This window comes from Camelus bactrianus, chromosome 25, assembly GCF_048773025.1.
Source record: "Camelus bactrianus isolate YW-2024 breed Bactrian camel chromosome 25, ASM4877302v1, whole genome shotgun sequence".
Taxonomy (NCBI): Eukaryota; Metazoa; Chordata; class Mammalia; order Artiodactyla; family Camelidae; genus Camelus; species Camelus bactrianus.
The window spans coordinates 7,490,277-7,502,652 of NC_133563.1; the positions used below are offsets into that span (position 1 = coordinate 7,490,277).

A 12,376-nucleotide genomic window follows, 5' to 3' on the forward strand; every position below is an offset into this window, starting at 1 on the left:
CAGAAAAAGCCAAGGCATGGAACACCACATGAGACAGTATGAATCCCTTGTGTAAAACAAGGTATGTATACATACATGCTCAAAGAGCCCACAAGAAACTTAACTGACATCATGTCAAGGAACTATAACTGAGAGGTGAGGAGGAGACACTAAGTTCCTCTTCTGTACCACTTGGAATTTTTACAATGTGTTTATATTACTTTAATTTTTTCCTTAACTTACATAATTAAAATGGGAGAGGTTTACACATTCTGGCTAGAAGTATAAAGAATTACGCAATACAGTTTTTAATGAGCTCCATCTTAAAAAAAAAAAAAAGATTTCCATTTAAAATTGTTAAAATTAAGAGATTTTATATCTAAGGACCTAAATTTCAACTTTTCAAAATTAACTTATATTTCTTGATTTCCTAAGATTAAACAAGACTTCACTGCATAAGACACAATGATCTTTTAATACACTTTTCTAATAATGGATAATATCCACTATTTCAACAAATATCATAAAATTCTTAAATTACTAGTAATTAAAAATTAAGTATCATTTTTCAAGTTTTTGCCTTAACAGTAATAAAACACAATTTACATTTGTACAGAACTTTATAGGTTACAAAATGCTCTGACATACATCATCTTTGTTCCTCACAAGAAAACACTGAGGGAGGTAAGGCAAGTAATATGATCCATTTTAGGATTAGGCATCTGAGGTTTAAAGGAGTTATACAATGTACCCAGGGTCACAGAGCTAATAACTAACAACCCAGGAACTGACTGACGTTTGGTCTTCTGATTCAACATCCAGGAGTCCTTCCTCTAAACCACATCATTCCAAATAACCTGTGCTAAGGGTCAGGCTTATGACAGGGAGGGAGGGCTCATCATAGATCTGGCAGGGACAGGCAGTTTGCCAGGACAGGAATGTACGATATAAAAATAAAGTGCATGAAGGTGGGTCTGACTTACGAAAGGGAAATAGAACTGGGAGAAATGCCAAGGAGAATAGCAACAAAGGTGAAGACTGGGCAACTTACCAATAAGGGAAGCCAAGGAAATACCTTTGTAAGCTTAATTTACTTAGCTAAGGTAGAAGAGAAAGTCTACTGGAGGGATGATATTGCAGTATGGAAAGACCATAAAGAAAAGTGTTTATAATCTAATCAAAAGATTTAGAAAAGATGTAATGGAGCGTGATGTATCTGATGTATTTAATCAGAGATTAAGATGTGACACATGATTGCTATGAAATATGCGAAGGGTCTAATCCTACAGTGCATGGTCATGTTAATGCTGGGGCTTAGAACTTTAAGAGGTACGTGAAATATACTTAGAACTCAATCTCACTCTACGGGAGATACCAAATAAGGATCAAGAATTATTTTCCACACAAAAAGGACTCACTCTCCTAAGATTCTAGTACAGCACTGAACAGCAGTACCTGCTCAGGGTGAGAAAATCCTTGTATGAGAAGGGGCCATGGACATCAGAACTAATACCAGGGTTAAGTGACACTGGTCTAAATGGAACAATGGGTCTTTAATCTTGATAAACAGACTTTCCAGGAGAATTATTACAGCAAACATTTACTGCTGACACAGCAGAAACAGGATCCTCGAGATACATCAACCTGGCTGTCCCTAAATATACCTTATTGTGACAAAAGGGGGAAAGGGTTAAGGACCACAGAGTTTTAACTCCCAAGGTCCCCAGATACCTCTTCTAACATTTAACATTCATTTTGTGAATTATTTTGGAGGGGTGGGTGTGTGTGTGTGTGTGCGTGTGTGTGTGTGTGTGTGTGTGTGTGTTTTATTTTTGATACGTCTTGTTTAAATTTTAGATGAGGTACATAGAAATGCCATTTTTATCTGTTATTTTTTGTCATTCTAACAACCATTCACCCTTCTCCTGCTAACATATTCTGATTTCTCTTTAGGAAATCACTACTTTCTCATCCTCATACAATGTATTTCTAGCCATCAGCTCCATCCTAGCACCAGGTTACACACATGTCCTAGATCTAATCCAATTATCACATCACCTTCTAATGGCCACAAGACTTTGCTCAGAGAAAGGTACATGATCCATTCAGAAGTAGTGAGGTACAAGACTGGTGGATTTCAACTAGAAAGGTATAATCCAGGTGGCTGCTGGCAGCCATCTTGTAACTATGAGGCAAGAGTCTGAGAGTGAAATCAATACACAAGGATCAGAACAAAGAGATGAATTCACGTAGTTCCTTTCACCCTAAATCAAGCCATGTATGAAACTGGCTCTGAAAAAATTTGTAGTTATGAGAGCAAACAAATTCCATTTTTGGCTTAAGTCTGTTTAGGCTGAGTTTTCTGTACTTTATAACCAAGAGTTAAAACTAATGTAATAAATTTCAGGTAGATGCCAAAAAGCAGGGAAGTTCCTGGAAAAGAGGTTTGTAAAAGAGCACAAACCACTGACCAACTCTAGAAATGCTAGAGATCATTTCAGATATTTAACAGCATGAGATCTCTGAAGTTGATTTCTATTTTCTGCTCCCAAACTAAAGGGTTACAATAACTGGGAACAAGAAAAACAGAATAAATGTGTCTTTTAAAAGTAGCATGCATTTTTGCCTTCATTTTCCTAGCACCACCTGTCCCAGCCAACAAATGTTTACTCTAAATTGTATTCATATTGCATTTAGATATCTCATTTACAGAACTCCTTTCAGTGTTCCATTAGTTTTTATGACATACATGATAAAATCCATACACAGTGATAACTAAAACCCCTTGCTAAAAATCAGTGGTTTAGACAAACTTGAGGAGTTAAGTAGCAATCTCTGAAATACCTAAATCTCATAAGTAATACTTAAGTTTACATATAAGACTTTATCTGAACATTCATCAAGCTTCAGATTTCAACTTCTTTACAATCAAAATTTCTCCCCCTCTTACTCTTTCTCTCTTGGGAAAAACAATATATATATTTAATGGGGCCCTTAGGTATTCAACATGAGGAAAACACTGGAAAAAAACAACAGAGCAACTCAGTAATTCCCTTCCACCCTTCACCACTCTATCTTACCCCACCCAAAAACAGGATGGTTGAAGGTATAAAATAGCCATGGTTTTAAACAATAAAAAATGTACAGGATTCTTTCAGAAAAACACAAATCTGCTCAACACACAGTACATACATTAGGAAACATAACTAGAATATTTCAGCCATTATTATATACAAAAGGGCAGAGAGAGGTTGTCTTTCACGAAATCTGGATTGCAGATGTCTGACAAAAAAAAAAATTAATACTCTATCACAAAGTCCCACAACTAGTGATTCAAAATGAAAGCTTTCACTACTTACACCATATGTAAATATACACATATACACGTTGCTTATAATCCCTTGATCTGAGGAGAAAGAGAACTGATACTCTACTGTGAAAATGGTCAGTGGGCAGACATTTTAAAATCCTTTCCCACATGAAAAGATTCCTGAAAAAGAGATCAGAAGACAACAGAAAAGCACTCAATATATATGGAGTTGTAAAGCCCGTATGAACTCGTATCTATTACACAAAGGAGGAACATGCAACACAGTGATTAGGGAAGTCAAACATGAATTAGTCCAATAACCAAGAGGCAAATATAAACCCCAAAAAGCACTTTAGGGAACAGAAATCCACACATATCAAAAAGATGTCTATTATTAACAATGAAATAATAGTATCAAACTCTGAAGCACCAAATAAATCTTAAATCAATACGAAACTGGTACGCCTTCACCAAGGGAAAAAAAATCTGTTTGAAGAAGTACATAATTAACATCAAGGCAAAATACATATTTTTAAAATACGACAAATCAAGCATTTACTAAAAAGGCTATTATGTACAAGGCATCAATTCTAAGGGTATTAAGATAAAATATCCTAGTATATTTTGAATAGCCACTGCCTGATTCTACTAAAGAAACCCTCACTGTACCTGAAAATGTAAGCTCCTTCTCATGGAATATATACCTCCCTCATGAGCAATGATAATTCAAAGTACCAACTGTGAATGCCAGGATTCTGTCCTTGGTTCCATAGTCCTCTGCATATTCTACTCAAACATATCATCTGATAATGTTCACAACACAAAGACATTCCCATCCAAGTGGGAAGACAGGATGACGATGACAGTATCAACAGCAAATACATATCAGGCTTTTTATGTACCAGGTGCTGTTCCTAGCACTTTACATTGGCATAATCTTCAAAACAACTCAATGAAGTACAGCAGTGTTCTGATCCCATTTAGTTGATGAAGAAAATGACTCACAGAAAAGCTAAGAAGCTTGACCATGTTCACACAACCAGTATATAGCAGAGCCAGAATTCAAGACACTCTGGCCCCAGAGTCTATGCTCCTAACTACTGCAGTTCAATTCCAGCAGTTAGCTATCATTTCAACCCTTTCTTCTCTCTAATCTACTTTACCATTCTGATTCAGCTTCTCATCTGGAAAATGCATCAATAATAGTTTCATCTCACACTGTTGTTCAGTCCTTACATGAAGATTAAATGCAATAATCCATATCACGTGTTTAGAATAGTGCCTGGCACATACCAATACTACAGTAACGGTTCTCACAATGTCTACCAAACATCTGTCAATTGAGTTGAGAATCACTGTTATAAAACTAACAATCAGGAAGAATTTACTAAGCAGAATGGTCTCAATGTGTTCTTCACACTTCTAAAGTGATGCCTAAATAAAACTTGACTTTCCCAATTATTTCCATTATATAATAACAAGTCCATCACCAGCCTTAGGAATTGCTCTCTTCAGTCTAGAATATCCACTCCATTATTTTGTGTTCCCTCAATGCCCCTTCCTCCAACCCCCACCAATCACAGAAATACATCTCATTCTGGTAAAAGTAGACATTAAAAATTTCTCTTATATACCAAACTGGACATTTATATAAGTTTTAAGACACAAATTCGACTTGGTATTTTAATGTCATTCTCATCTACACAGCTGGGTACTGAGTACTTTGAAAGGTTTCAACCAGAATACTACTCTCAAGAGTTTGCCCTCACCAAAGAGATACAAATGATGGAGACTAAAGGAACAAAAGCAATCCTCTAGTCCAGGGTCTAGTGCCGACCAACATTTAAGTTTGCCCCTAATTTTCTCCTGTGAGAAAAGTCTGGGATATGTCTCACTATACAATTGCGCGAGGATTTCTCTAAGAGCAAGATGGAAGAGGAGAACCACTGGGTGGATCCTACGGTGCTTACATACTCAATTTTACAACGGATTATCAAACTGGCAAGACTAGAATCAGATAAGCGGAACAATAACCCCAGAGGAAATACAGATGATTCAGGAAACAGAAAATAAATTTTTCAAAAATTTATTTTTTCATAGAGTGATTAGAAAAGCTTTTGCATCCAAGTCTCAGCATCAAGATACTACAAAAATGGAATAATCAAAAACAAAAGAGTTCCTGCAAATTAAAATATAACTGCTGAAATAAAAAGTTCAGTTAGAAGAGTCAGAAATAAAGAGAAGAAATTATCCCTCGCCCCACCCCCCAAAAAAGGACAGAAAATTTAGAAGGAAAACAAGAATAAAATTCAGGAGATGTCACTAACCAATGAAGAAAATAGAGAGGAAAATTATCAAAGAAATTTTTCCAAAGGTGAAGAAAGACACAAGTGTTTATTTGAAAGGAACTACTGAGTTCTAAGCATAACTAATAAAAAGGACTCACAACCAGGCACACCCTTGTGAAACACCTTCTCCCTTATGTAACATCAGAAACATCAGAATAAAGAGAAAAGTCTAAAAAGTTCCACAGGGGCTGGGGAGGATCTACAAATAAATAAGACTCTGACAAGTATCAGCTATAACATTAGCAACACTGGCCACTAGAAGATAATGGAGGAAAGCTATCAAAGCTCTGAGAGAAACTTACTTGCAATGTAAAATTCTTCACAGGCTACTATAAACCAAGTGTGAAAGCAAAATAAAGGTATTTTCAGATAGGCAAGGATCCAGATAGTTGACCTCTTACTCTTGTACCTTGAAGAAGACAGTTTGGGAAGAATACAAACAAGAATGAAAAGCCAAAGAAATAGGAAATACACAAGAAAATGGTGGCACTAACCCAAGAGTCCAGGGAAAAGAAATTCCAAGGATGCAGCTGTACAGCAGACCTAAAAAGCAATGAGTCCACATTAGAACAGGAAATCAGGAAGCTCCAAAGAATGTTTTCTCAAAGAATAACATAAATTCCAAGAAACAGATAAAATGAGTAAGAAGCTAGAAGATATCAGTGAAATGATAAAGATGGCATATGCTGCTTCTTTCAACATGAAAAAAAAATGGAAAAACAAAAAATATATATGAAACATCATGATCCTAACATAAATCCATCAAACTAATATATGGCAATGATTTTGAGAAATTTAGTGTGAGAACAGTAAACCCATTTAAATGAGATGCTGGGAACATTTTCCTTCAGGTGACCTAGGAGTATGACACTGGACTTTTAGAGATGGAAATATAATTTTAGCATATCTTTGTTTCCTCTTCCAAGATGTCCTTCACCCTCTCTTCTCTGAGTCATCCATCCATTCATTCATTTATTCATTCACTCATGCATGCAACAAATATTTACTGAGCATCCTACACGTCAGGCACTGTTAAGAGGAGTGGAGATAAAACAGTGAACAGAGAAGATAAAGCACTGCCTTGTGGAACTTGTATTCTAAAGACGCATGACTCCTCCTCTTCCAGTATCTTGCTAAGGAGTTCTCTCTTCTGTGAAGTTTTCACTGAACTTCCATGTTAGGCTAAGTGCCTCTCCTTTACTGCCCCTAACTAACTCTTAACTCTTTACAGAATCAAATTTAGCTTTTTACATATGCATTACCTCAACTAGTAAACAATGCAACAATAGCAACATTTATTAGTTATTTGTAACTCTACAGCAGAGCACTGGGCCTAGAACAATAAATGTGCTTTGAAACTTTCCATTCAACCAAAATGTAAATAAAAGCACCGAATAAAATGTAAAGCACTGAACTAATGTTACTTATTATTTAACAAATGACGAAGCTGAAGTTCCCAGATTATAAAACTAGTTTGTGGAAGAGCCAAAACTAAAATCCATAGTGGTAGGTTGAATTAAAATAAGTGGTCAAATCAAAAAATGGGCCAAAATGGGAGAGACAAACCTTAGGCATTTTCTGAAAACATTCCCAAATAGACAATAAACATCTAAGACATAGATTCTATTTCTTCCATATGTCAAGGCACAGTTTAACAATTACGTAAAGATCATTTTGAAAGCCTCTAATCAAAAATATAATCTATCTTTTAAAAGTTTCCATTTCACAAAGTTGTGTATTTCTATTTTGCAGTATATACTTGAAATACATGTTTATTTAGCTGTTAAATGGCATTTAACATAAAATATATTGGTTTTTAAAATATTTCCTCACAAGGTAGCCTTCAAAATCACTGCCATAAATATTCTATGTATTTATTCCCATAAGTACTGGACTTTTTTATTCTTTTTAAACTCAAAAACACTGAAACAGAAAAAAAAAGTAATGCTTACATTAACTTCCAATAACAACAAAAAGGCAGATTTCATTTTCATCAGCCAAAGGAGGCCTATGGTTAAAGTTATCAAGATATACATTCATAAAAATAACCAAAAAATTAAGTTTACATATATATTACATACATATTATATATATATATCTTCTGTAAATATCAGAGAACTGATGCAACAGATCCTGTTATTTCACATCTTCCAAGGTTACTGGTAAGCACACTTTTTACATCCTTTCTGGGGTATATGATATCTGTTCAATAACCTAGAACATTAATATTAAATAGTAGTAGCCATGCAAATTACAATTTATCTAAAAAACGTAACACTGAATAGATGAGTAGGATTTTTTAATATTCACATAATAAGCAGCCAACGAATCAATCCTATTTCAGTTCAACAAACATTTATCAAAGCTTGCTAGATGCCAGTTGCTACTCCAGGCACTCGTAATATTTCCAAGATTAATATATAAAAATTCCTGCCCTTGAGTGGTTTATAGTACAGGAAGCCAATTGCAGTTACTCTTCTCCTAAAGACTAAAAGCTGACTAGTTAAATGTGACTTCCAAGTACAAGATATCACAGGAAGGTTATCTACACATAGGCTTCACCAAACTTAAAAGACAGTTTTAAATAATGTAAAAAAAAAAAAAAAGTGAGTTACTAAAGATATATGAGATCAAGACTTCAGCTGTGTTTGTGAGTCTGATCACAGAAATTAGGAATTTAATTCACATATACTTATTTATAGATCCTCCACTACTTATAAACTGAAAGATTCAATGAATACTAATAGTGAATTTTACCCTAAATGCAATCAGGAGACTCAAAGGAACTTTTATGACCCACTGGAATATAGGAGAGTTTCGCCTTCATTTTACCTCTAGTATCACTACCATTAATTACCACAATTACCATTCATTATCAGCTCAAGTGCCAACTGTTAAGCAGCAGCACTTTAACAGACACAACACAAACCCAACCCTTTGGGATTCAGCCCCAGTTTCAATCATTGGAATATGCCTAATTAACCCCCAAACTTAATTTTATGCCTCTGTCTTTCCTTAGATGTTTTCCTCTCAAAAAAGGGCATAAAACCTCTGAAAGAGATATTTTAAAATTCCTTCTTTAATATCTATGGTGACAATCAAATAACTGGCTCTTTGACTTTTAAAATGGTATGTGATGTACTCATGTAACTATTAGCAAACTGTCAAGCAATCCTGAAATCTAATAAGAAAAAGACCACCACCAACATCAATACAAGGCAAACTACAGGCACAAAAAGGAAATAAAAGAGGCAGTACACATATGAAAAGATGCTATCTACTAGCAGTCAAAATATGTAAATTAATAACAGTAAAAACTGTAATAATAGTAGCTAGAATTTATTCTGCTTTTTATGTAAAAATGAATATGCAATAAAGATTTACCTAATTAATTAATCAACAAACTATAGAACAGATAAAAAGCTACCTATGAAAATAGGGAAAGTTTCAAAGAGGAGTTGGTCCTTCATGGGTACAAATTCACTAGGCAAAGACTGGGGATAGGGGAAACACTCGGAGGGGGAGAGGATGAGGCAACAGCATATACCAAAACACCAGAATATGCATCCAGTTTTTATTCTAGGAGCCAGTTCTTACTGTGAAGCTGGAGTCTGAATAGCACAAAAAAAGTGACAAGTTATGAAACTGTACCAATAAAAGGGAGGTAAAATATAAAGTGTTATATACTTCAGGCTAAAAAGGTTGAACTTAAATTTTTTTAAGTGTGTAATCAGATTTGTATTTTCCTTTGCCTTTAATTTTCAAGGAAACATTTGATAAAAAAAAACAGATAGCAACTGAATTAAAATCAAAGACAAGCATAAGTCTACAAAAAGTACGTTACTTAGGTGGTTTTCCAAGAGTCATTCCTCTTAAAACAAATCAAAAATGTAAAAGAAACTGCCAATCTAGAATTCTTTACCCAGGAAATATATCATTCAAAAATGAAATGAAATAACATTTTCATTTAAAAAAAAAATGAGATGTTATCATCATCATACCCATACATAAGGAAACACTAAAGGACACTGTTCCTCAAACAACTAAGAAATGCAGAAAAGAATAGAGATTAAGAAGTGTAACTGTAAGCACTGGTAATAGAAAACAATAATAAGAACGCCTTGTGCTGTTTAAAACGTGTATAGAATGAAAAGAGACAATAAAGCATATAAGAAAAGTACACATAAACCCTAAAAAAAAAGTTCTCATACTCTTAGGAAAAGACTGATTGTTCTGTGACCATGAAAACAATTAACTGCTGGAGTAGGTTTTAACATATCAAGGACAACTGTTTCACTGGTCACATTTTTGAAAGCTAGCCAATCAGTAACAGCCATGCCTCTGAAACTGAGACAACCAAGATTATCACTCCAGTGAACACTCCCATAAAATGACCCAATATTTACAATGTCCAAGTGTTTAAAAAAATTAGAAAGAGGGAGATCCATATCCCCTTATACTGCCAACCTTCATAACAATGGTACTCTTTTTAGGTAATACATAAATCAAAGAAAAGTAACATGAGTAGCATACAAATATTCTTGAGATTTAACAGGAGCTGTTATCAAGGCAACACCCAGACATAATACACCTACAGCTCCTAAGCCCTCTCATGCAGCTCTGGGATCTTTTCCATATCTGGGAATCAAACTCTTCTCTGCCACCCCAGTCCCAAGGATAACCATTCCGTGAGAATAATTAGACTATTCCAAATGTGTGGTCCCCAAACATGTTAGGTGGAGTCTGTCTTCTAAAGAATAATGCAAATAGGGTAAAATTTTTCCTTTGATAACTGGTAAAGGAGATTCCTGAGGATAATGATCTCATCCATATCTGTCTTTTAGAACTATAGTATACCTCCATGGTTTGTATTTATTAGCAACAAGAAATGAAGTACTTGGATCAAATACTCCTATCTACTCAAAATGGTAAAATTAGCATTTAAAATAAAGAAAATGGATTTTCCATTTCACATAGTTTTACTTCCCATTTCTGCTTGATAATTTTAAATACCAAATGCACTGAGTTTAGCCCTGAAATGGTTTTAAAACACTTCTCTAACTGGAGTATAATTATTTTCAATTAAAGCATTGTTCTCCCACTCAAGAGTCATCTGATTTACATAAATGTTAGTTAAGCAGCACAGCAATTCTAAAATATATAATTATAATGTCACAAATCATTTAATCCATTCTGTCAAAACAGGGATTATTTTAACTTCTGTTTCACTTCCTTCCAAAGAAATCCTATTTACTTTATTTTCTCTAACAGAAAGAAAAACTAGTAGGATAAATTTACAATGTACTTCCCCAATCAAACTTTAAAACGATTCTGGTTAACCACAAATTGACTCAAGTAGTTAAGTATCTTTCTGAATGTATTTTACTAAAACTTGTCTGACAACATATAATAATGACATATAGTAATTGGGTTACTGCTTTACAGAATTACAAATTATTTCAGTAATTTATTCTTAGTCATTCTAAGATTTTAAAGGTGGGGGGGCATTTTTGTCCTTATAAATTATCCAAATAAATTAGGTGCATTGCTAACCTAAAGTAAACAATTCTGTAAACAGCTCTTTTACTTAGGGTTAAATCATAGCCATAAAAAGTTATTAAATAACACATTTTACTAAGCTCAATTTACCAGAAAAAAAAATATCTAGCCCTTTTAAGATTCATAAACATAAAACTTCCAACTTTTTACCAGCCATAGGTTGAAAACTTAAGATAAAGAAACACCACAAATATTACAAACTTTAAATAAAATTCTAGCCTACCTTACTGAACTCACATTAATAATGCAGACATGCACAGACATAGAGAACAAATTTATGGTTACCAGGGGTGGGAAGGGATAAACTGGGAATTCGAAATTTGCATCTCTTGGAGAGTGATGAAAATGTTAACTATGTTGTAGTGGTGGTTTCACTGCTAATACACATCTGTCAAAATTCGTCAAATTGAACATCTGAAATACGTGTAGTTTACTATACAGGAATCATACTATAATAAATGTGTTTAAAAAAAAAAAACAGTAATGCAGACACGCATATTGATTCCAAGTGAAGAAGAGGAGTGTCATGGTAGTTTCTCAGTGACTAACCAAAAATTATCCTAATAAATAAATTGAACAACCGTATGACTCCTGTATTTGCCATATAAAGATATGTGGCTGATTCTGACATCTCATACTAGTTCTCTTTACATTGTAAAATCTTTTATTTTCACACTAATATTTTCTTTGTAACAAAACACTACCTAGTCAGACTCTCAAATATGAATCTTTAGAAATGAGATTAGCAAAACAATTTAAAAATACTTACTGTTTTGTTTCGTAATCTAATTATGTCTGAGACAGAGCCAGCTCCACAGTACTCCATAACAATCCAGAGGTCTGTATTCTTAAAGTAACTGCCATAGTACTTTACAACATATGGGCTAAAGAAAAATATAATTAAAAAGACAATTTAGAAAGATAATTAAAGTTAGTTAATTCTCAAAGAAAATTATTTCTTAATCCCAATGCAAAGTATTTTCAACATTTCATAATGTTCCAATAATAAACTTACTGAGTAAACTACTATGGTATATCTAATTGTCTCTATGTAGGGTTCACCAATTGTGTATAATCAGGATTTAATTCACGGATGAAATTTAAGAGGATTACAAACTAGAGGAGGTCCAAATGTTCTGAGTGATTCCCAAGAAAATAAAGCTTTGTTTGGCAAAGGATA

General features: G+C 34.0%; 1 protein-coding gene across 6 annotated transcripts in view; it reads right to left on the reverse strand.

Moving 5' to 3' along the window:
• STK3 (serine/threonine kinase 3) overlaps positions 1 to 12,376 on the reverse strand; it is a 241,372-nt gene that overhangs the window by 183,750 nt on the left and 45,246 nt on the right. For all 6 annotated transcript variants that reach the window (XM_074352984.1, XM_074352985.1, XM_074352983.1 and 3 more), the window contains exon 4: positions 11,966 to 12,080. In XM_074352984.1, the coding sequence (XP_074209085.1) occupies positions 11,966 to 12,080 (115 nt within the window). The remainder of the gene's footprint in view (positions 1 to 11,965; positions 12,081 to 12,376) is intronic.